The sequence below is a fragment of the Cynocephalus volans genome, chromosome 12 (genome assembly GCF_027409185.1).
Source record: "Cynocephalus volans isolate mCynVol1 chromosome 12, mCynVol1.pri, whole genome shotgun sequence".
NCBI lineage: Eukaryota > Metazoa > Chordata > Mammalia > Dermoptera > Cynocephalidae > Cynocephalus > Cynocephalus volans.
This window is the reverse complement of record NC_084471.1, coordinates 9,917,366-9,943,005: the sequence shown is the minus strand read 5'-3', so window position 1 is coordinate 9,943,005 and position 25,640 is coordinate 9,917,366. Positions and strand designations below refer to the sequence as shown.

The following is a 25,640-nucleotide window of genomic DNA, read 5'->3' as shown; positions in this document are numbered from 1 at the left end:
ATTTTTCACCTCCTTGGTTAACTCAATTCCTAAGTATTTTTTTTTTTTTTTTTTTTTTGGTGGCTATTGTAAATGGGCAGGCTTTCTTGATTTCTCTTTCTGCATGTTCACTATTGGAGAAAAGAAATGCTACTGATTTTTGTGTGTTGATTTTGTATCCTTCTACTGTGCTGAAATCATTTATCAATTCCAAGAGTTTTTTTGTAGAGGTTTTAGGCTGTTCGATATATAGGATCATGTCATCTGCAAACAGGGACAGTTTGACTTCATCTTTTCCAATCTGGATGCCCTTTATTTCCTTCTCTTCTCTGATTGCTCTGGCTAGTACTTCCAACACTATGTTGAATAGGAGTGGTGAGAGTGGGCATCCTTGTCTAGTTCCTGTTCTTAAAGGAAAAGCTTTCAGCTTTTCCCCATTCAGGATGATATTGGCAGTGAGTTTGTCATATATGGCTTTAATTATGTTGAGATACTTTCCCTCTATACCTAACTTATAGAGGGTCTTTGTCATGAATGAGTGCTGAATTTTATCAAATGCTTTTTCAGCATCTATAGAGATGATCATATGGTCCTTGTGTTTGAGTTTATTAATATGGTGTATCACATTTATTGATTTGCGTATGTTGAACCAACCTTGCATCCCTGGGATGAATCCCACTTGATCGTGGTGAATAATTTTACGTATGTGTTGCTGTATTCTGTTTGCTAGTATTTTAGTGAGGATTTTTGCATCTATATTCATCAAGGATATCGGCCTGTCGTTTTCTTTTTTGGTTATATCTTTACCTGGTTTTGGTATCAGGATGATGTTTGCTTCATAGAATGAGTTTGGGAGATTTGCGTCTGTTTCAATCTTTTGGAATAGTTTGTAAAGAATCGGTGTCAATTCCTCTTTGAATGTTTGGTAAAATTCTGCTGTGAATCCATCTGGTCCTGGGCTTTTCTTTGTTGGGAGCCTTCTGATAACAGCTTTAATCTCCTTTATTGTTATTGGTCTGTTCAAATTTTCTGCGTCTTCATGGTTCAGTTTTGGGAGCTTGTGTGTGTCCAGAAATTTATCCATTTCCTCCAGATTTTCAAATTTGTTGGCGTATAGTTGTTTATAGTAGTCTCGAATGATTCCTTGTATTTCAGATGAGTCAGTTATAATATCGCCTTTTTGATTTCTAATTTTTGTTATTTGAATCTTCTCTCTTCTTTTTTTTTGTTAGCCATGCTAATGGTTTGTCAATTTTATTTATCTTTTCAAAAAACCAACTTTTTGATTCATTGATCTTTTGAATTGTTTTTTGGGTTTCAATTTCATTAAGTTCTGCTCTGATCTTAATGATTTCTTTCCGTCTGCTAACTTTAGGTTTGGATTGTTCTTGTTTTTCTAGATCTTTAAGGTGAAGTGTTAGGTTGTTCACTTGCCATCTTTCCATTCTTCTGAGGTGAGCATTTAATGCAATAAATTTCCCCCTTAATACTGCTTTTGCAGTATCCCACAGGTTTTGGTATGATGTATCATTATTTTCATTAGTTTCAATAAATTTTTTGATTTCCTGCTTGATTTCTTCTTGGACCCATATGTCATTAAATAGAATGTTGTTTAATTTCCATGTGTTTGTATAGTTTCCAGAGTTTCATTTGTTATTAATTTCTAGTTTTAATCCATTGTGGTCTGAGAAGATACATGGGATAATTCCAATTTGTTGAATTTATTGAGACTTGATTTGTGACCTAATATGTGATCTATCCTGGAGAATGATCCATGTGCTGATGAGAAGAATGAATATTCTGAGGTTGTTGGACGGAATGTTCTGTAGATATCTGCCAATTCCAATTGGTCTAGAGTCTTGTTTAGATCTTGTGTTTCTCTACTGATTCTTTGCCTAGATGATCTGTCTAATATTGACAGTGGGGTGTTCAGGTCCCCTGCTATTATGGTATTAGTGTCTATTTCCTTCTTTAGGTCTAATAGAGTTTGTTTTATAAATCTGGCTGCTCCAACATTGGATGCGTACATATTTATGATTGTTATGTCTTCTTGATGGATCAGTCCTTTTATCATTAAGTAGTGTCCCTCATTGTCTCTTTTTATGGTTTTTAGTTTAAAGTCTATTTTGTCAGATATAAGAATATCTACTCCAGCTCGTTTTTCTTTTCTGTTTGCATGGTAAATCTTTTTCCATCCTTTCACTCTTAGTCTATGTGAATCTTTATGGGTGAGGTGGGTCTCTTGTAGGCAGCATATAGTTGGATCATCCTTTTTGATCCAGTCAGCCAGTCTGTGTCTTTTGATTGGGGAATTTAAGCTTTTTACATTATGAGTTGTTATTGAAAGATGTTGATTTATTCCTAGCATTTTATTGGTTGTTTGGTTGTCTTAGGTGTCTTTTGTTCCTTGCTTTCTGAGTTACTGTTTGGTTTCTGTGTTTGTTGGTTCCTTGGGTTGTAGATAGCGTTTTTGTTTGTTTGTTTTCTCTTCATGAATGCCATTTTTATTATACTAGTGGGTTTTGATTTTTCTTGGGTTTTTATGGCAGTGGTAGTTATTTTTCAGGAACCAAACCCAGTACTCCCTTGAGGATTTTTTGTAAGGGTGGTCGTGTGGTAGTGAACTCCCGCAGTTTTTGTTTGTCTGAGAAATATACTATTTGCCCTTCATTTCGGAAGGATAGCCTTGCAGGGTAGAGTATTCTTGGCTGGCAATCTTTGTCTTTTAGTATTTTGAAAATATCATCCCATTCCTTTCTAGCTTTTAGGGTTTGTGATGAAAAGTCTGATGTTAGCCTGATTGGGGCTCCCTTATAGGTGATTTGATGCTTTTCTCTTGCATCTTTTAAGATTCTCTCTTTGTCTCTGAGTTTTGTCAATTTGACTATAACATGTCTTGGAGAGGGCCTTTTTGGGTTGAATACGTTTGGAGATCGTTGAGCTTCCTGGATCTGAAGATCTGTGATTTTTCCTATACCTGGGAAGTTTTCTGCCACTATTTTGTTGAATATGTTTTCAATGCAATCTCCGTTTTCCTCCCCTTCTGGAATACCCATGACTCGGATGTTTAAGCGCTTAAGGTTGTCTGATATCTCTCTCAGATTTTCTTCAATGTCTTTGATTCTTTTTTCTTTTTTCTTTTTTTGTCTGCTTGTGTTATTTCAAACAGCCCATCTTCAAGTTCAGAGGTTCTCTCTTCAACTTCGACAAGCCTGCTGGTTAAACTCTCCGTTGTGTTTTTTATTTCGCTGAATAACTTCTTCAGTTCAGCAAGTTCTGCTACATTTTTTTTCAGGACATTGATTTCCTTGTACATTTCCTCTTTCAGGTCCTGTATACTTTTCCTCGTTTCATCATGATGTCTAGCTGAGTTTTCTTGTATCTCATTCAGTTTCCTTAGAATTATCACTCGAAATTCCTTGTCAGTCATTTCAAGGGCTTCTTGTTCTACAGAATCTAGAGTTTGAGATTTATTAACTTTTGGTGGTGTACTTTCTTGATATTTTGTATTTCTGGTACCATTTTTGATGTTTATTCATTGTGGCAGGGGGTTTCACAGTCCACCGGTTTGAGACTATTGACTGACTAAGATGTTGCTGTGGTTGCCAATCTGGTATGGCTACCTCTGTGACTGGTCAGTTGGCCTCTAGTGCCTTGTGTGTGTGGTTACCTCGGGTCTTGGGCCTCTCTGGGGAGCCAGTTTTTGGTGGAAAAGAATTTTTGTTATCCATCAAGTTGCAAAGTCACCATGTGACTCCAGACAATGTAGTAAGTTAAGTTTCAGTTTTCTGACCAAAAGCAGTGCAGATCGGCCAGACCGGGGATTTGATGAGGAGGAGAAAAAGGAGGAGGAAACAGGGCGAGCGCGAGTCTGCCCAAAAAGATGGAGAGACTTCCAGTGCATAACCTTTCTCTCAAAGTCCAGCTCCAGTTGTCCTCTTTCATGAAGACTCCAGATAATTTCTATTATTATTATTGTTGCTGCTGTTGGCGGCTGACCAGTACAGGGATCCGAACCCTTGACTTTGGGTGCTATAACATCATGCTTTAACCAACTGAACTAACCAGCCAGCTCTTATGTATATTTTACCTTCATGTATATATATATTTGATAATTTACCACTTTATTTTTAATATTGTGGTAAAATATACACACAACATAAAATTTACCATTTTAACCCCTTCCAAGTATCCAAGTTAGTGGCATTAAATACATTCACAATGTTGCACAACCATTACCACTGTCCATTTCTAGAACTTTTCTACTATCCCAAATAAAAACTCTGTACTCATTACACAACAACTCCCCTCTCTCCCTTTCCCTTCCTCTAGCCCCTGGTATTTGGCAGAGTTCTGAGAAAGAGGTCAAAGACTCAGGGAAGTGGGAATATTAGAATGGGATTTATATGAGGCTAGAGAACACACCAGCTCACCGAATCCTCCAGGGAGGCCCAGAGGGCATCCCCTCCACTAATATGATAAGGAATGCACTGGCCAGGGGGTGCCATGGAGGAGGGGTACCCCACTAGGAGACACAGTAAGGGTTTCACTAAACTATCATCTGATTTTATTTTGGGCTTCTCATGCTGGTGGACCAAGAAGCCAACAATGGAGTAACAGTGCTGGTGGGAACGATCAACTCTGATTAGTATAAAGAGCTAGGGATGCTGCTACACAATGGGGACAAGGACGAATACGTCTGGAACTCAAGTTACAGGGATATCTCTTGGTGCTTCCATGCCCAGGAATGAAATTTAACATGCAATTGTGGCAACTAAAGAATTACTCCACTAGCAAGCACGCTAGACCAGCTAACATGCAGTCTAGGTGAGGAAAATCTAGAATAAAGTGGTAGAAGAGTGAGATGATGGATATCACTTATGGCCTTGGAACCAGTTGCAGCAGTGGAAGCTGTAGCTTGATCCACTGATCTCCATACATTTAAATGTTGGAGAGATTGCAGCCAGCTCTGACCCTGAACACCCAGTGAGAGAGTGGAGTTAGAGTGGCGCATGAGTGGATCTCAGCACTGCAAGGGGTGGACTGTATGAGGCACTTCTTGTGCCTTGTGTCACAATCCCTCTGCCCATCTCTGATTTCACAGGTGGGCTCAGATTCACCTTGTGCCCACCATGGCCTCTTGCCTTAGGTGTGAGCTACTCATCCTTTTGCTTTCTGCCTAACAGAAGCTTGATGCTACAGGAGTCTGCTCTGCCCATGTACCCAGAGGTTCAGAGTTAATGCCCCAGGGGCAGTCCTCAACCAGTGGGGACAGAGGCAACTGGATAAACATCTCTTCCTCTTATCCTTCAGGTGAATGCTTCTGGGAGACAATCTGTGCACTTTTCAAGAATCCTGGTAAACTCAAGCTGCTGTGGCCCACAGCAATGACATTGATAACATTGTTTATTTATTTTATTTTTTTATTTTTGTCTTTTTCGTGACCAGCACTCAGCCAGTGAGTGCACTGGCCATTCCTATATAGGATCCGAACCCGCAGCGGGATCGTTGCCATGCTTCCAGCGCCGCACTCTCCCGAGTGCGCCACGGGGCTCGGCCCAGATAACAAATGTTTATATTGGCTTTTTCTCCGTTCCTGTCTCATTGTCCCCACTCTCTCATGCCTGCTCCTTGGATCATCTCTCAGAAAACCCATGTGCACACAAATCCTTCTCTCAGGCTCTGCTTTCAAGAGAACCCATGCTAAAACATCTTCTCAATTTGTTCCCCTTGCTACGTAGCAGCAGACTGATCCTTTTATAACATGTCTGATCATGTCTCTTCTCAGCTGAAAACCATTGGGTGACTCCCATTTCCCCTAAAGGAAAAGCCAAAGACACCCAGCACACTCCTGACTCGGGACCTTCGCACTGGCTATTCCTACTGCCTGGAATGCTCTTCCTCCAGATATTTCCAAGCATGCTTCCTCACCTCCCTCAGTACTCTTCATAAAACACTTCTTAGAGAGGACTTCCTTAATGATCCCTCCAACCTAAAACAGCAACCTCCACCTCTCCCAGTATTCCCTGGCTCCCTTCCCCTGCTTTAAGTTTTTCATAGCAATCACCAAAATCACAAATTGCTTTTTGGGGGGCATATTTTTTGTCCCCCTCCCCCCAACTGGAATGTAACCTTCAGGAGGACAAGAACTTTTTTTTTTGACTGCTACAGGGATTGCAACCCTTGGCACGGTGTGGTCTGCACCACGCTCAGCCAGTGAGTGCACTAGCCATCCCTACATAGGATCTGAACCTGCGGCCTTGGCGCTACCAGCACCGCACTCTCCCGAGTGAGCCATGGGGCCGGCCCATGCGAGGACAAGAACTTTATTGTTTTTTTCACTGCAGACCTAGAACAGTGCTTGGCAAGTAGTAAGTACTCAATAAATATTTGTTGAATGAAACAAGTAAGTGAGACAGAAGAAGTACGTAGAGATCAGGCTGTGAACCCCGGAGCCTCCAGCTCCTGAGTCTGGCCACGAGTGCGGTGGCAGCTGTTGACTGTAGGAGCCCTGGAGGCGGGCAGCAGGACACCTCTGCAGAGAGTTCATTCAGTGCATTTGCCTCTGAAGCTGTTCCTCACTGATGATCTCTTTCAGGGCTCATGCTCTGATATTTGTCTCAAAGAGTCCCAGGTAAAGCCTCATGGACCTCAGAGCATTTAGAAAAATAAAACCTCTGTAAGCCTGGTCTAGGCTGATCCCCTGAAGATGGGAGTTTGTCCCCTTCTGGGCCCTGAGGTGACCTGAGTCACCTCTGTATGCTAGGAATGCTGGCATCCTAGCCAGCGAGGTGGTTGGAATCCATCAGGGCACAGGGAAGAGGCTGAGGGTGGCCTCCAGTGTGCCTGGGAGGCAGGCACGCTGCAGTCCAAGCCTCTGAATCCCAAGCTCTGTGAACACTCCCACTGGCCCCTGCCACGTGGCCCAGCCACCCAAACCTGGGGTTAGGGAATAGGCTAGCCTTGTTCTCTCCTCCAAAGGGAGACAGCTCATTTGCTTTACCCTTTTGCCTTTGCAGAGACCTCGGTGCTCTCTGCAAAGCAAGCAGCAGCCCTGTGAGTGCACGAGACAGCTCCAAGTGCCAGTGGAAAGGAAGTCCCCTCCCTGATGGGGCTGCTGGAGCCCAGCTCCTCCCCGCTTCCCCAGGGCCCCCGGGCTCTGCAGGCAGTCAGAAGTGGGAGCCTCAGCCTGGGACTGAAGAGGTTAATGTGCATCTGCCTCCGAATGTTAATGTGTCTAGGTGATGTCAGTGGGAGCCCGGAAGGAGGAGTGGGGAGAACAGTTGGGTTTGGAGGCGGCAGAGACAGCCAGGCTGCCGAGGAAGACCCCCTTCCAGACTGCGGGGCTCCTGCTCCGGGACAAGGCGGCGGGCGCTGGAGGCTGCCGCAGCCTGCTTGGGTACACGGGAGCTCAACTCGGGGGAGCAGGCGACCAGCACCAGCTGGATGGACCTGGAAGCCTCGCTGCCGCCCCCCAGCCCCAATGCCAGCAACACCTCTGATGGCCCGGAGAACCTCACTTCGGGCGGTGAGTCAGTGGGAGGGCAGCCCTCCCCGCCTTAGGCTGGGGTGGGAAACGGGAGGCCTTCGCCCCCGAGCCAAACTGCTTGGGAAACTTTATTACAGTTCTTGGGGACGAGATCAGCAGCTCTGTCTGCTCTGCCTGGAGGGGATGGGAAGAAGAGGGCAGGGTGGGCAGGTGCTGAGGGCCAGGAACCGAGAAGAGAGCAAAGACACAGTACACGGTGACCGGGGATGGTGGCCAGTCATGAGGGAGGCCGGGGAGGGCTCGCTGCTGAGTTCCAGATACACTTTGCAGAAAAAATTCCAGGCTGGAAGAGCAAGCAAGAGGGCCTGGGGGGGCGGTGTGCGGGGGACAGCTGGAGAGTCACCATTACCCTTGGCTTTTTACTTGCACTCTGGACATGGGGTCTGACACATCGCTACTGACTCCTAGGAGAGGCCGCAGGAGGGAGGACTTCACAGAGCCGTGAGGGGATTAACTTTTCTGGTGAATTAAGCTTTCTGACATTTCCAAAGCTGCGATGCCCTGGAATTCTAGATTTGAAGGAGAAGAGAAGGAAGGAAAAGAGGAACGGTTTGTGTGGAGAAAATGTTCAGGCTGCTGGGCTGCAACACACAGCTTCAGGGTCTGCCCGACCCAAGGAGCTCAGGGACAGCAGGTGCGACCAAGGAAATCCCTGATAGGAAGTCTCATGCCAGGAGGGCTGCAGGCCTGACCAGGGCACAGTCAGCAGGAGCCTCTACAAGACAGTCACCCGCCCAGTCATCCAGATGCCCAGGAATCAGGACACAGCTTCCAACGCACGATCTCTAAAATGAAATGATCAGAGCTGCAAATAGGAGATGGAAACCGCACATGCACACACACACTTTCATGTTCTTCTGGCTATTTTGAGGTTTCCTGGTGAAGCCCAGGGGGTGCACCGAGTAATTCTCTGCAGACAGCCATGGTTCTCAACTCTGCGCCTTCAGAGGAAGTGCAGGAGGCAAAGGTTTGAGTCTCACCTAACAGGTGGCTGCAGAGAATCTGGTAGGATTCTCTGGGAAACGAGTGGAGGAGGGTAAGGGGACAGGACTAGCTACAGTGTGGGGAGAGAGAATGGCAGGTGATTCCAGATGAATGGTGGGCCTTGAGCTGAAGTACAGGGAGGGTGAAAGGTAAGCTAGCACGTCACTGGAAGCGGGGGTATGACAGCAGGATGTCAGCCCTTAGGGCAAAGGCCATGTCAGATGGTCGACCTTGTTCTTTCTATCCCCAGGGTCACCTCCTCGCACAGGGAGTGTCTCCTACATCAACATCATCATGCCTTCAGTGTTCGGCACCATCTGCCTCCTCGGCATTGTTGGGAACTCCACGGTCATCTTTGCGGTCGTGAAGAAGTCCAAGCTGCACTGGTGCAGCAACGTCCCCGACATCTTCATCATCAACCTCTCAGTGGTGGACCTCCTCTTCCTCCTGGGCATGCCCTTCATGATCCACCAGCTCATGGGCAATGGTGTCTGGCACTTTGGGGAGACCATGTGCACCCTCATCACAGCCATGGATGCCAACAGTCAGTTCACCAGCACCTACATCCTGACTGCCATGGCCATTGACCGCTACCTGGCTACCGTCCACCCCATCTCCTCTACCAAATTCAGGAAGCCCTCTGTGGCCACGCTGGTGATCTGCCTCCTGTGGGCCCTGTCCTTCATCAGCATCACCCCCGTGTGGCTCTATGCCAGGCTCATCCCCTTCCCGGGGGGTGCAGTGGGCTGTGGCATCCGCCTGCCCAACCCAGACACTGACCTCTACTGGTTCACTCTGTACCAATTTTTCCTGGCCTTTGCCCTGCCCTTTGTGGTCATCACGGCTGCATATGTGAGGATCCTACAGCGCATGACGACCTCGGTGGCCCCCGCTTCTCAACGCAGCATCCGGCTGCGGACAAAGAGGGTGACCCGCACCGCCATCGCCATCTGCCTGGTCTTCTTTGTGTGCTGGGCGCCCTACTATGTGCTGCAACTAACCCAGTTGTCCCTCAGCCGCCCGACCCTCACCTTCGTTTACCTGTACAACGCGGCCATCAGCCTGGGCTATGCCAACAGCTGCCTCAACCCTTTTGTGTACATCGTGCTCTGCGAGACCTTCCGCAAGCGCTTGGTCCTGTCGGTGAAGCCAGTGGCCCAGGGGCAACTCCGCACCGTCAGCCACGCCCAGACGGCTGATGAGGAGAGGACAGAGAGCAAAGGCACCTGACACTTTCCCAGCGGCCCTGGACACCTTTAAGTCAGGACACCACCACAAACCATGGGGAGAGGTGCTAAGAAAAACCCAAGACCGCCCTGGGAGAACTCAGGGAGGCTGGGTGGCGAGGGGTTGTTGCAGCTAAACACATTCAGCATAAATGTGGCCCACAAGTTACTGGGGAGGCTTGGAGCCAGGTTTGGGGCTCAGACATCAGACATCCCCTTAGGGGAGCAGGATGAGACCTTTGAGTGGAACAGAAACTGAGAAAAAAGAAAATTTGGGTTCGAACGTTCAGTTGAGCTCTATATCAGTTGGCTCCTAAATGTCTTTTTCCCATGGGAAGAGGTAGACGGCTCCTGGCTGGGCTTATTTACAATCGGGCAGGGCCAGGGTGTGAGCAGCCGGGGCTGTGTTGCACAGGGCCCTGGGGAGATGGGAAAGGTGGTGCGGGCTGAACGCTCCCGTCTCTCACTGATAGGATGGAAAGCAGCCTCTCTCCCAAGCTGGCAGATGATGAAAAACGAAGCATGCCGTCTCTGCGTGTTCCAGCGTCCTGTGTTGATTTCCCTGTATCTCTAGGGGATGCATGTTTATTTTGGGGGTGGGGCTCTGAGCCCACAGAAGTAAAAGCCCAATTTGCTAGGAGATCCGCTTACCGAGAATGACAAGGTGACCTGAAGTGGTTGCGGGTGGGGGTTTTGAAACTAACAAAAATGGGGGAAGGGGGCTTTTGCAGCTGTGGGACATTCTCTTCATGGGGCACATTTGCTCATCAGTCGCTAATCCAGAGTGAATGTACATGTGTTCTGCATGCGCAGGGGGCATTCTAGTCCCTGATGTGTTGGCATCATTTTCTTGCCCTTCCTCAATAAAAATGAATAAAGGAAAATCTCCACCCACATCACTCTGGATGCTTCTGTATAATTTCTTGGGTTTGGGATTGGGGGTGTGGGTGGGTAGCAGGAAAGGAAAAGAGGGGTCACTTGGCTGTGGAATTTAGACCTTGGTTCAGGCTGCATTTTAGGAAACATGAAGCAGGGGATCTGTCTTTCTAAACCCACAGGGAGGATTCAGTGACACAAGAGGAATTACTATAAATTCATTAGATTGCTGTTCTACTGCTGAGCTTGTTCTCAGGACTCAGCTTCCTGCCTTCTGCACAAAAGCCCCTGGACTCCGTTGTTACCAGGACTGGCCCCTCACACCCCAAGTCTCACCCCCACGTCCCGTGCTGAGTCACCAGCTCCTGGGTGGCTCTCGGGGTTGCCTGAGCCTCGCTCTGCTTCCTGCAGCTGAGATCTGGTGTGGGCATCTTGAGCAGATTACAGTCGGGGCCATTGGGAGGCAGCCGCGGCTGCTGCTTCTCAGCTGCCTCACTGAGGGGACCGCGAGCCGGGAGTCTGCAGAGTACAGCTCAGCAGACACTAATGAGCTCGTGGGAGCAAACTGTGAGCTCCTGACTTGTCCAGAAGCATCCTTAAAGCAGGCACGTCAGCACAGCTCGCTCCTCTGCTTGCTGGTTGTGGCAGCTAGCCTGTTTAGAAAACTTCCGGGCAGCTTCCTTGGGTCCTGGGGGGCTTTTTGTCATTATATTAGTAATAGTGTTTCCCAGCCTGCATTCCACTCTGCCCAGCACCGGGGGAGTAAAGAAGCTGATGGTTACTTTTCCTTATTTGCTAACAGTAGGGTGTCTAGCTGCCATAGGTAAGCTTGAAATCTGTTTTAGATGCACATCCAATAAAAGAAAAAGATTCTTAGGGGATCCTTGAGGCAAATCCAAGAAGACCCACCCCCTAACCACTAGTTTGATAAAAGCAGGTTTTCTTTTTTCTTTTTTTTTTTCCAGGCAGAGTATAAGCAATATATTTTGCGACAATTATTTCTTCCAATGAATGACTTGTAAATTCTCTCCCACCCCATGTTAAACAGGTTAAATGGAGTAGCTTCCAAATTTTAACTGTTACATATAAAATCCAGAATGTCAATACCATACTTGCATTCTACATAAGGTTACAAACAACACATACACCTTATATTAAATTCAAAGTATCTGAAAGGCTGCGTCCCGATTATGGGGAAAAAAACTTTACATCTCACACAGGCTATTAAAATCTGCTTCTGAATATAGCATAGCATATACAGCAATTCAGATCTTTAAGTGAATTTATGCCAGTTTATATAATGAGTAAACTGAATTTCATTCCACTTCACCCTTTACTTCATTTTTCCATATATTGAAGTGATCCTTTCTTTCACTTAAGATATAAGGGTAATCATGTAAAGATCTGACATCTAATGAAAACTTTGGTAAAGTAGACTGTTATAGTAGTACTTATGAGAAAAATAGCTCTTAAAATATGACTCCTAATGGCTATAGTGTTGATGGGATCAAACTCCTTAAGCAAAATAAACTTACTCCATTCTTAAATGTGAAAACCACAAAGATAAAGGCTTAATCTGATAAAAGTCTTGCAACCTGTTCCACATTACTGAGAAGCCCATTATACTGTTCCATTGTTGCAGTATTCCTAGTTATTTTCCTTTATTTGCACTGCCTATAAAAATTGGCAAGAAAACCAAAAAGCTATAGTGTCCAGATTAAATCCTTAACCTTTAAGAAAAGCAGGTTTTCCTGCATCGGGTTTGCCTGCGGGAAGGCTTCCCTGGGTGTCTGTTACCTCTCTCACCCCTCAGCTCTCCAAGGAGGAATCTGGGAGAGGAAATAGAGGAGGCGGCCTCTCCCAGGAAAAGCAAGCGATCGAGTCAGCAGCTCACGTGGGTGCGTGGGCACCCGCCCACCCTGGGAAGGAGCACCTCGGCAGATCCTGAAGTAAGAGAAATGGAAGCAAAGAGGGGTCGGGACATGAAAGTGAGTAGGTGGTAATGTGAACAGAAGAGAGGGAAGAGGATGAGGGGAGAGATGGAGAAGCCAGAGAGAATAGGAGTTGGAGGAGAGGAGGGGGGCAGGGAGGCTTAAAGAGGTGCAGAGATTACAAACAATCTAGGTGTCGGGGGGAACTGTCGCCCACACATCTCACCCCAGCTTGATCCGGCAGTAACCAGAATGCACTGGAAATGGCACTGGATAGGAATAAACCTGTGCAGGGAGAGGGGTGGGCTGCTGCTGGGGTCCTCTTCCTGACTTGGTTAACAGGCACGGTGGGCTGCACGTAGGGCTGGGGTCAGGCCTGGGGAATGGGTGGAATTCTCCTTTCCCCCTCATTCAACCTCAGGACGGGGCTCACCAGAACTGTGGGGCCATTGTGAGTTGCAGAGAGAGCCCAAGAACTGGTGCAGACCATGCAGGTGATTTCTTTGCTCCTTTACCCTTTCCCATGTCTAACAAACTGGCTCCCATTGGACCCCATCTGGTCATCTCAAATCCAGTGAGTGCTTCCTGCACTGCTCCATTATCTTTTCCCCAGAAAATATTTCCTCTTCAACCGAGGATTATGTTCCTAAAATCCCTCATGGTAGAAGAATTCCTCAGCTGAGGGACCTATGACGCCACAGGTTAGAAAAACCTAAGTCGTGAGCAGTCGCACGGAAGGAAGCACTTCTGCGTACCGGCGTCCACTGCAGAAACTCTAGGGGCAGCAGATAAAGTGGCAAGCAAGGATTTTTTTGTTTGTTTTTTTCTGCATCAGCAGTTTTCATTTTATTTATTTATTTTATCGTGGTAAAATATAACATGAAATTTACCATTTTAACCATGTTCAAGTGCACAGTTCGGTGGCATGAAGTACATTCACATTACTGTGCAACCACCACCATCATCCACGTCCAGGATTTTTTCATCTTTCCAAACTGAAACTCTGCACCCCTTAAACACTAACTGCCCATTCCCCATAACCCCTGGCAACCACCACTCTACTTTCTGTCTCTATGAGACAGATACTTATACTATAAGTACCTCATGTAAGTGGAATCATACAGAATTTGTCCTTTTGTGACTGGCTTGTTTCATTTAACATAATGTCCTCAGGGTTCATCCATGTTGTAGTACGTGTCAGAATTTCCTTCCTTTTTAAGGCTGAACAATATTCCATTGTATGTGTATTCTACATTTTGTTTATCCATCCAGGTAAAAACTGTTGTTTTTACCTGTTGGCTACTTTGAATAATGTGGCTATGAACATGAGTATACAAACATCTGTCCAAGTCCCTGCTTTAAATACTTTTGGGTATATACCCAGAAGTGGAATTGTTGGAGCATGTGGTGATTCTACGTTTAATTTTTTGAAGAACCGCCATCCTGTGTTCCACAGCAGCTGCACCATTTCACATTCCCACCAGCAATGCACAAAGGTTCCAATTTCTCCACATCCTCACCAACACTTTTTTCTTTTCTTTTCTTTCTCTTCCTCCTCCTTCTCCTTTTTTCTTTTTTTTTTTAAATAAAAGCTATTCTAATGCGTTTGAAGTGGGCTCATGGTTTTGATTCACATTTCCCTGATACTAGCAATGTTGAACATCTTTTCATGTGGCTTATTGGCCATTTGTATATCTTTGGAGAAATGTGTAACTCCTTTGCCCCTTTTTAAAACTGGGTTGTTCTTTTGTTATTGTTAGCAATAAAATTTTATTCAACTCAAATTAGTAATAATTGGTCCTGCATGTCTCATTCCTAGGAAAAAAATAATTTTAATTAAAAAAAAAACTAGGGCTGAGTTCCGGTCAAGATGGCAGAATAGACGGTCCTCAGCATCACTCTCTCCCACAAATCAACAAATTTACAATGATAAAAATGTAACATCAGCCAAGCTGGGGCTGCTGGAGCTCAGGGAAAGAGCAGGAGAGGCCTATGGAGTGCATGAAGGCGGGAGAAGCCACGATGAGAGAAAGAAAAAGCTGCTCTGAGCATTTTGGGACACGGCTGCTTTAAGGCTGGAGCTGCTGAGCACATGGAGCAGGAGCCGGCAGAAGCCGCAGCTGTGCCCTTCAGATGGGGTTACTTGGAGGTGGCAGGAGAGAAGAGGGCCTTAGTGGCCCCCAGGACAGCAAGACCAATGATAGGGTTCCTGTGGACCCATGCAGGAGCGAGGAGCCAGAACAACTGAAAAAAAGGAGCCATTCAGAGGCCGGTGAGTCATCACAAGGGACCAGAGCAGGGCCTGTCCCATGGGAAGTGTTTGGAGCATGGGTGGTGGGTGAGATGGGAATACCAGGAGAACACTGGGACACAGCAAGGACAGCTGACCTGCCCCCCAGTCAGTACAGGACCACTCAGAGGAGACTAGTCAGGAATGCAGAATTGCATGGGGTGTAGTTTAATAAAAAAACAGGCCCAGATCAGAGATTCTACACAACCCAGGTGCACTGGGTCTCCGGAGAGCTAGAAGTACCTATAAAGTCAACCATTAAACCCTGAGCTGCACAAAAAGCCTCCCCTAGGGAAACAGCAGCAAAGCAGCAATTTAGCTGAACCACAAAGCTCAAGTACTGGTTCCCACAGGAAGGTCCCCCGTGTTAGAAGTAAGCAAAGGACAAAAATTAATTTCGGCCCAGGCACACCACCAATGCCTTGGGGCCCACCAGGGAACATGAGGCATGAGGCCAGGGGCAGGACTCCCACCCACAACCACTCTCACCACCAGCACCTTGGGGCCCCACCCAGGAACCCACAGATTGGAGCCGGGGACTAGACCCCAGTCCCACATCCAGGCAAACCACCAACACCTCGGGGCCTGCCCAGGGACCCGGGGCATGGAGAAGGGGACCGGACCCCCCTCCTACAAGCAGACACCCCACACCAGTGCCTTGGGGCCCGCCTGAGGACCCGAGACATGGAGAAGGGGACTGGACCCCCCTCCCACAACCAGGCTCATTGCGCCAGCATCTCAGGGCCCATCTGGGGACCCAGGGCATGGAGAAGGGGACGGGACCCTCCCTCCCACAGCCAGGCACACAGTACCAGCACCTCAGGGCCCGTCCTGGGACATGGGGCATGGAGAAGGGGACCAGACCCCGCTCCCACAACCAGCTACACTTCACCAGCACCTTGGGGCCCACCTAGAGCATGGAGAAGGGGACTGGACCCCCCTCCCACAACCAGGCACCCTGTGCCAGTGCCTGAGGGCTCACTTGGGGACCCAGGACATGGAGAAGGGGACTGGGCCCCCCTCCCACAACCAGGCTCACCGTGCCAGTGCCTTGGGGCCTGCCCAGGGACCCGGGGTATAGAGAAGGGGACCGGACCCCCCTCCCATAACCAGGCACCCCGTGCCAGCACCTCAGGACCCACTTGGGGACCTGGGGTATGGAGCTGGGGATCGGACATTCTGCACAACCAGGCACACTGCCAGCACCAAGGAGCATGCCAAAAATATCTTCTCCATGTGGGTGGCCCACCACAGTCACCACAGTAACCATGGCTGCTGTGAAGGCGGCTAGACACCATAACCACCATGCAGATGGTCCACCAGCCGCTGGAGTGCATTGACACAAGGAGAGTCACCAGCAGAGACAAAGAAAGGAGGAGGATGTCTCTCTCCACAGAGCCCATTTCATAGTGATGGAAGAGGCATCTGCTCCATGATAATATTGGGGGACCTGAACACACCTCTCAGCATTGGACAGATCTTCTGGGCAGCAAATGAACAGAGTAACCATTATTCTTTCAGAAGGAGAGAAGAAATCTAGGGTGACTAGAGGGGGGTGGGGGGAGGGAAAGGGGGATGGGGAGGGATTGGACAAGGGGCATAAAGAATAATTATGATTTGTAACAATATGTATAGTAATATTGATTTGATCAACATATCTCAGTGTTGAACCACCAAAATTTGTATAATCAATTTTGATTCAATAAAAATTTAAATAAATAAATAAAATTTAAAAACAACAACAACAACAACAACAACAAAAACCAAGGCTCTTTGTCCCCTGCAGTTCAGTGAAATACCTGCCCTTTTTTTAACTGAGCATTTGGGTGGAGAACCACGTTCCCCCAGACCTCTTCCTCCTCCCAGGCCTACAGTCTGCGATAAGTCAAACGGACCCAGAAGCTTGAGTTGAGGAGGTTGGAAAAAGCAAACTCCCCCAAGTGCCCTAACCTTGGGTATAACTCTCAGAGGACAGACAAAGGAAGAACTTTCCAGATGGTCAGAGATGGAATGGAGGAGCCACTCGCTGAATTATCTGCAAAGCTCTCTCCTTTATTACTGGTGAATGGTGACAATCTCGGGCTACACAGAAGGGCAACACCCTTTTTTAAAAGAAACAAAGAGTAACTTCTATTTTTTAAGGTCATTCTCATACGAGGCAGTATGCTAAGTACTATATTTTCTTTTTAACTCATTTAATCCTCCCAACAACATTTTGTGACAGCCCTTTATGCCCATTTTATAGAAGAGTGAATTGCAACTTAGAGAGGTTAACTGACTTGCCCAAGGTCTCAGAGCCAGTGGCAGTGCCGAGATTCAAACCCGGGTGGGCTTGATTCCAAAGCCCAGCACTGCACCACCTTCCCTCAGTCCATCCTCATCCTCAAACTGGCTCCAGTCTCGCCCCGCCCTCCCCAAGCTTCCCCTCCCCACTGCTCACGCCCTGGACCTCACACCTGCCAGCCTCTGGCCCTGCCTAAGAACCCCTTCTCTCCTCTCCTGGGGGAATTCTCGCTTTTCTCTGCTGTGGCTTGAGTTGTGTCCTCTAAAAGAAGATAGGTTGAAACTCTAACCCTCAGTATCCCAGAATGTGACCTCATTTGGAAATAGGGTCTTTGCAGTTTTAGCCAAGTTCATATAAGGTCATGAGGGCAGGGCCTTAATCCAGTATGGCTGGTGTATTTATAAAGAAAGGACCCAGAGACAGACATGCACAGAGGGCAGCTGACGTGAAGACGCAGGGAGAAGGCCATGGGAAGAGGGGAACTGGAGCATCACAGCTACCCAGCAAGGCCCACCTGAGGCTACCAGAGCTACGTATGCCGCAATCCTTCCCTGGTGCCTTCCAAGGGAGCGCAGCCCTGCTGACACCGGATTTCCAACTTCTAGCCTCCGAAACTGGGAGACAATAATTTCTGCTCCGTTAAGCCACACTGTTTGTGGTACTTTGTTATGGCACCTAAGAATCAAAGACACTCTCCAAGGTGCACCTCAGACGCATTCTGGAGAATCTGGAAGGACCCGGCCTCCCCCATAGAGGATTAATCACTCCTCGTCTGGGTTCCCCCAGCTCCTGCATGAGCCTCCATCTGCTCATTTGCCACGTTGCCCACCCGCTGTTAGTGCCTCTGCCTCCTGCATGCAGCTGAGCCACCCTGGCAATGAGCATGTCTGGCTTGCCCTTGGTTTCTCAGCCTCTCTCCCAGGGCCCCTCCAGGACAAAAGCTCAAGCAATGTCAATAAAGGCATCATCCAGGACAACCACAGAACCACAGCTGGAAAGTGCAGCAACGAGCCGTCCAGGAGGCTGTAGAAAACGACAGCCACTGACTCACGAACTGGCCGGAGCAAACCCTTCATCCCTCAGCTGCTTCTCTGTGCAGCTGCCAGAGTGAGCAGGACTGAAGCCATGTTGGGACCCTGTGGGCTGGAGGCAAATTTTGAAAAGACACAAATTTTCTTGGCATGCATTTCTCTGAGTTTCCTCTTTTTCCATGGTTAGTTGATATGTTGAACCTCGGTTATGGGGCAAGATGACATTATTTACAAAAATGTAAAGTAGTTTTCCAGCCAGCCTGAAGTTGCAGACTTTCACGTACTACCCAGACTCTGAGATAACAGCAAGGACGGGAGCAGAAACCAGATAGAGCCTTGGTGAGAATTTGCACCTGGCTCCTTGCACAGCCCCCACCCTCCTGTTTTCTGTTTCCCACATTCCATTCCCTCAACCCCCTCTTTAAAAACCCCTCAGTAAATCTGAGTCTTTGAGATGGCTTTAGCCTGGCCTTTCTCTGTCAGGTTTACCAGAGAGATAGGTTAGCCCAACATCTCTCCTCAGGCCACCAGTGTTCCTGAATAAAAGCTGACTTCCGTTTGCACCAACATTTGACTTCTGGGTTGTTTGTTTCTGAAAGGGGGCAGGCAGCAGGGCTGTAGCACAGCCGCCCAGCTCTCTCTCCTTAGAAACACTGTTTCCACTTCTCTCCCACTTCTTGGTGGCTCCAGCACTTACTAGCCCTGTGGCCCATGGCCTCGGCAAGTAACTTTGTCTCTTGAGTCTGTTTCCCCACCTGCGAAATGGGGATAATAACCCTTACATCGTGGGTTGCTGGGACGATTAAATGAGATGTTGCAAGCACAACCTGCATGCTCCCAAAGCCACTTTAGCCTGAAATATTCATATAAACCAACTGAAGCCTCCATTCTGCTGGGATGCGGGCCTTCTCAAATATTTCTGTGGGTGGTCGAAGGCAGGTTCTGTGTGTCACCTGCTGCCTCTGGCTCAGGTGTCCTCTGACCAGCTCATCGCCTCTCCAAGCTGCCCCAGCTCTCTGAACACAGCTTCCTCCCAAGGCAGCCAGCACTAGCTCGAGCCTGGGGGGGTGGGACTGTCAAAGCAGGGAAGGAGAGAGGAGATGAGAGAGTAGAATTGGAAAAGACTGAAGTTGGCCAGATTCCTGGAGCCCATCTGTCGCACCACGGCACGTGGAGGCCCTTCCTGCCCTTTCCTCCCAGGCTGCGCCTGCTGCCCTGTTTCCAAGCCAGGAACATGGGACAAAGCCTTTTCCCCATTTCCTCTCTCTCCCTAGTTCTAGGGCCTCCAAATCTCCTCCCTTCTGGCCAACCTGGAAAAAGTCCACAATTCAATGGAAAAGGCAAAATTTTTCATGACAAGGAAGACACCCTTTTGTTCTATTATGCAACATACTCCTCTGTCTCTCTTATTGGGGAGAAGGGGAGAAGAGGCACTTTATTTTTGCACCCCCCAAAGAAACCATTAAATGCTTGTCAAACAAAGGTATTTGTAATTTTCCTAACAGAAGTTCTGTTCACAATCCGTAGACCAGAGGTCAACCTTTGGCTGCTGAAGGGGCTGCCTCTGACCCACAGAGGTGGTTTTTGTCTTTTGTTTTTGTCTTGTGTAGTATAAAAATGTCTGTGAATTAGTTGCCAGGTTATAACTTCATACCTTTACTTAAAAATCTGGATGACCAGTTTTTCTCAAAATAACAGAAGATCTGGCTCCAAGTATGCCCTTCCGCATGCCAACTGTCTGCTGGATTCAAGAGACTATACTCTTAGACAGGCATGAACTCCCCAGTTTGCCACAGTTCCCACTCCTCCCTATTGTCTCTGACTTCAGCCAGCTTCATTTATTCAAGCCATTTGCCTACATCCTACAGACATTTAATTTAATGTCCTTAGCCTAGCTCATATAGGGCTTTGTGAATTACATCAGTGACTTTGGATTTTATACCAAATCCAGGGGAAACCATCAAAAAGTTTTAAACATGTGAGTGATGAGATTAGATTTGCATTTTAATCATCACTATGGATTCTGCATAGAAGATGAATTAGAAGTGGGTGGGGCGTGAAAGCAAGGAGACCAGGCGACAGTCTACAGCAGCTGATAATGGCCTGGATCCGGGTGGTGGCAGTGGAGGTCGAGCAAGGGGGACTCACACTAGGTATATTGGCAAAGTAGAAGCCACAGGCCCTGTGAGGGAGGGTGAAGGAGAATGAGCAGACAGCATGTAGGACTGGGGGCATGGAGGCTCCATTTATCAAAATGGGGAAACTGAAGGGGAAGAAGATTGTGGGGGGAGATAAGACATTCCACTGGGGGTTTGCTTATATGTGAGATGCTGAAGTATCTCATTGATTTAATAAGAAACAGGTTGGAAATAGAAATTTAGGAGTTATTGGCCTACAGAGAGATGAGATGGCTGAGGGAGAGAGTGGGTGCAGAGTCAGGTGAGAAAGGGGCCTGGGCTGAGTTCTGGGAAATTCCACCAGCAGAGGAAGAACATCTAGCCAAGAAATATATAAAAGAATAGCCAGAGAGGTAGAAAGAAAACTGGGGAAGTGTGGCATCATGGAAGCAAGAAGAGAGTGGTTCAAGGAGTGGTCGACCAGACCGAAGCTGCCTTGAAGGTCAAGTTGATGAGGCATGGGAGGGTCCCCTGGCTTTAAGATCATAGCGGTCACTGGGGACCACAGCTGGCTGTGCTGAGGGGCGGCTGCCCTTTTTAGGGGAAGCAGTTGCTCCCTAGTTTGCCACAATCCCCACCACTCCCTACTCTTTAACACTTGGGCTGAGTCACTCTTTTACTTCTTGTCTGGTTCCTGGAAGCTTTTATACTTGTGACTTTGTCCTGGAGTAACAAGTACTATTTAGCAGCATGATTTTAAAAGGGTGAATTTTCTCCCTGCTGAACATGAAAGCACTTAACACTATGCCTAGCACTTAAGAAATGTTAGTTGTTATATCACTTTTTCCTGTCCTGTCCTCCACTAACCTCCGCGGGATGCTCTGGAATCTTTTCCTTCATCTCTGGTTGATTACAAATAACAAAAGCCCTGCCCCTGCCCTGTGTTTTCCTCTGCCTGATTTGATCTCTCCCCCCTGTGCCTCCTTGAATCCCACCCACCCTCTACTCCAATTCAGTTTCGTGCTTCTCCATGGGGCCTTCAGGCCTCTCTAGCCTAAAATGAATTCATCATTCTCTGGATCCCTATAAAACTTCCCAGCTATGCCACTTACATGATTAATCTTGCTCTATCATGTGACTTGGATGGCTTGTTATTTTTTATTGTATTATTGCCTTGTCTCTCCTAACTCCTTTGTAAACTTGTGGTTAGGGAGGTGTATTTCTTCATATCCCAGCAGCGTTAAACATTGCCTTCAACGTAGTGTGTACTCAGTATGTAAAAGCTGGTTAATAACTTGATCACTCCTCCCTAGAAGTGGACACCTATTGTCTTGTCTGCTAGGTCTGTCTGTCTGCCTTTTCTGGGAACTGCTCCCTGTCTCCCCACCCCCCACCTCCTCCATCCTCGTGGTTACAATGGGTGCATACTTGTCTACTGTGGACGCCCCTCGCCCTGCTCTTTCACTTCTCTCTGAGTCCAAGAGAGGGACGTACAGTGTCTCACCAATTGCTTGGAAGAGAGCAGCAGCTATGCAAACATTTGTTGAGCGTGTGCCAGGGACTGTTCAAAATGCTGTACAAACTTTTTGTTCAAGCTCATCAAAGATCCCTAGGAGGTAGGTAATATTATTATCCCCATTTTACAGATGAGGACACCAAGGCAGACCTCTTGTCTGTCTGCTTCTCCTGTGTGGAATCCAGACTCCTCACACTGAAACCTCTCTACTCTTCCCCCACCATTGGATCCCCACTTTATCCTCCTCCTGGTCACCTCCACAGTAGTCCAGACTGTTTCCCACCTCCATGCCTTTCCTCATGCTGTTCCCCTTGCCTGGGAACACTAGTCCTCCTTTTCTACCTGAGTAACTCCTGTTTAATCTTTAAGACTCAGGTCAGGCAACGCCTCTTCCAGGAAGCCCTCCTCGAACAGCCTCTCCCCTCACGGGTGTGGGGACTGGAATCATCTCACCACTGCACTCCAGTAACAATGCCCTGGGCTCCCCTTCAGGACCGTACTCAGCACATTGCAGTTTGATACTCTGTTGGCTTCTCTGTGTCTCCATAGACTCTGGACTCTGTGAAGACACCAACTTTAGGGCCCAGCACTGGGCCTGACTCATAGTAAGCACAGAGTGAAGGTGGAAACAGCAGTTCTCCTCAGATCCACAGTGTCACAGTTAATGCCACCAGTGGACAAATCATGCCTCTTATGCCAGCCTCACAGAACCTTGGGGGAGTGGGAGCTCCAGAGAGCTTCAGTTCAACAAATTGAATACCTATGATGTGTAGTCACCGGGATAAATGGGGCAGAGTGAGACAGACAATAATAATAATAATAGTGTTGTCAGGGATGTGGAGAAATCAGAACCCTCAGACATTGCTTGTGGGAATGTAAAATGGTGCAGCCACTACGGAAAGCAGTTCTTCAAAATGTTACACAGAGTTACCACACAACCCAGCAATTCCACTCCTAGGTACATACTCCAGAGAACTGAAAACATGTCCACATGAAAAGCTGTACACAAATGTTTAGGGCCGGCCCCATGGCTCACTCGGGGATGGCCGGTTCGCTCACTGGCTGAGCATGGTGCAGACAACACCAAGCCAAGGGTTGCGATCCCCTTACCAGTCAAAAACAAAAAAACAAAAAAAACAAATGTTTATAGCAGCATTGTTCATACTAATTAAAAGGTGGACTCACCCAAATGTCCATCAACGGGTTAATGAATATATAAAATGTGGGAAATCCACACAATGGAATTGTATTTGGCCATGAAAAAGAATGAAGCACTAATAGATGTTACAACACAGATGAACCTTGAAACCACTATGCTAAGTTCAAGAAGCCAGTCACAAAAGGCCCCCTATTATATGTCTGTTGTTTGAGCCACCCAGTATTTTGTTATAGCAGCTTGAGCTAAGACAATTGGTGAGAGCCTTTTTGGTTATAAATGATAGAAACCCAACTCCAATTGATTTGAGCAAAAAAGGGGGATGTGTTGGCTTGTTAAATGGAAAAGTTCAGGGTTAGATCAGGCTTTAAGTCCCGACTGGATCCCAGGTCTCACGGTCTGCCACCAGGACAGACTCTCCCTTTCTTTCTTTCTCATACCCGCTCTCTCTGCGTCACTTGGCTCCGTTTTCTTCTCTGTTGGCTTCCTTCTCAAGGGGACGTTCTCCCATGGGGTAGCAAAGATGGTCACTAGCAGGTGTGTAAACTTGCACTGTCCTCACAGGCAGCAGCTCCAGGAGTTAGCCAGGACTTCTCTCCTGCCGCCTCACACTCTTCCCACCTTCCCTCCCGGCGTCTGTTTCAAACCCTGAAAAGGCCTCTGATTGGTTCTGTGTGAGTTACGTACCTTCCCACGTCCACCCCAGCGACCGTGAGAACCAGCGAGATGGGAGCTCTTACTGGCTAGTATTTTTTTTTTTTTAATAATGGCAATCATTTATTTAGTTTTTTTTTTTTTTAATTTTATTTTGTCGATATACATTTTGGCTGATTATTGCTCCCCATCACCAAAACCTCCCTCCCTTCTCCCTCCCCCCTCCCCCCCCAACAATGTCCTTTCTGTTTGCTTGTCGTATCAACTTCAAGTAATTGTGGTTGTTATATCTTCTTCCCCCTCCCCGGTTTTGTGTGTGTGTGTGTGTGTGTGTGTGTGTGTGTGGTAGTTCCTAAGAGGAAAAGAGAACTTATACCACCTCAGAAGAGAGGATGATGAGCAGACAGGACAATAGGTCTCCTACCAGGTAGGGTCCCCATAATTAGAGGTGGGAGCACAGGGCGAGGGTGGCAGGGAGAACGGAGAGGGAAAAGGAGCAGGCAGAAGGGTCAAGGAAGACTTAGGGGACAGCAGTGAAGCCACCTGATTGCTGTTGAGGATCCTGCACAGGAAAAAACCTTTGACATGTTTTGTCATAAACATCTGATGAAAACTCTGGCCTCCATCCCTCCATCCCATATGCACATTTGTATATGCACATCCATTACTGCAAATCGGTTTGGAGGGTTTACAACCTCCTCCCCGGATGCCTGGTCATGGAGCAATGCCTAGCATGGCACCTGGACGCCTGACAGCAGAGCCAGGTAAGCCTCGGACAAGTGAGCTCTGCGAAGCGCCAGGCACAGCAGCCGCTTGTGCAAAAGCAGGCAGGACCCTGCCCTGTGAGCTCCCAACCCTGGGGGAGCAAAACATGAATCAGATAAGCCCGCAAATCAGTGTAACATTCCAGCTGTTGACTGTACAAAGGAGAGGTATGAGAGAGAGAAGCGCAGTACCTGCTCAGCCACGTCAGAAGAGGCTTGGCTCAAGAGACATTCACCCACCGAGATCTGAAGGGTTAGGAGGGGAGGGGATCTTCCTGGCAGAGAGAATCACCTGTGCAAGAGCCCCACACTGGGAGGGAGTTTCAAGGGAATGCCCTGGATACCCTGGTATGGATGAACCAAGGGGATGTCTGAGCTTCAAACATTTTGTGTTCTCATGTCCTCCTGGGGTCTGTTTGCAACATATAACAAGAAAGTAACCTGGTTGCAATTAAAGGTTGTAACAGCAGCCTGGGGGCAAACCACTTCTTTGCAAAAGGGAAAGACAAGTTTGGTTCATAGAGGTTCTGCTGCCTCTCTATCCTGGTTTCTCCTGGATCTCACTAGAAAAAAAGGCTGAAAAGCCAAATGCCAGCAATGTTACCGACGCTGGAGAAAGCTCTGACTCGTCACACAAATGGATTCGGAGTGTACACTACAGTGCTTGGTGTCCCCTTGGGTCATCTGGCCCTCCCTGCACCGACTGTCTGCGACCAGCGCTGGGCTGGGCTGCTCCGGGCGGTGGCTGCTGGCTGCTCACCCGCTGCCTTCACCTGGCTGAACAAGAGCTTTGCCAGAGATCTAACTTCTGGTGGCCTCCCCAACTCTCCTTCCTTTCTCAGGAAATGAAGTAAAGGGTGAGACACCAGAAATTAAGACACATCTTTTTAAAAAAATGGGAAAGGGACTTTTTTTTTTAGCACCTTTTAGGTAAAGTGCTCCCACAAGTCGCCAGTGGCCACCTCTGTCCTCTGTTCAGTCTCCATCTCCTTTACCACGTCCCCTCTTCACTAATGACCTTCAAATCTCTCTTGCCCTTTCTGAGCCCTGGTTCAATATTCCCACCTGTCCATGTGACATCTCTACCATCCCAGACTCGATAAGGTGGGAACTTGATTTTCACTATCTTCCTAGCACTTATCATCCACACTAACTCATTCTCCAGAGTTCACCATTGCTATTCAGGGCATCCTGTCCCTCGCTCTCTTTCATCCCTAAAAAGAAAAACAAAACTATTTTTCTCTACACACTCACAAAATACTTTGCTTGTGACACCAAACGTG

At 47.6% G+C, this 25,640-nt stretch overlaps 2 protein-coding genes across 3 annotated transcripts in view; one reads left to right on the top strand and one right to left on the bottom strand.

Annotated features, from left to right (window-relative positions):
* Window positions 1–25,640, bottom strand: part of SLC25A17 (solute carrier family 25 member 17) — a 141,812-nt gene that overhangs the window by 9,757 nt on the left and 106,415 nt on the right. The window lies entirely within an intron of this gene.
* Window positions 6,482–9,742, top strand: MCHR1 (melanin concentrating hormone receptor 1). 2 transcript variants are annotated; one of them, XM_063076326.1, is made up of 3 exons: window positions 6,482–6,500; window positions 7,248–7,507; window positions 8,763–9,742. In XM_063076326.1, the coding sequence occupies exons 2-3, from the start codon at window positions 7,426–7,428 to the stop codon at window positions 9,740–9,742; spliced, it is 1,062 nt and encodes a 353-aa protein (XP_062932396.1). In that variant the 5' UTR covers window positions 6,482–6,500; window positions 7,248–7,425. The 2 variants fall into 2 exon arrangements, with proteins under 2 accessions (XP_062932396.1, XP_062932397.1); XM_063076327.1 differs by lacking the exon at window positions 6,482–6,500 and having other exon boundaries at window positions 7,232–7,507.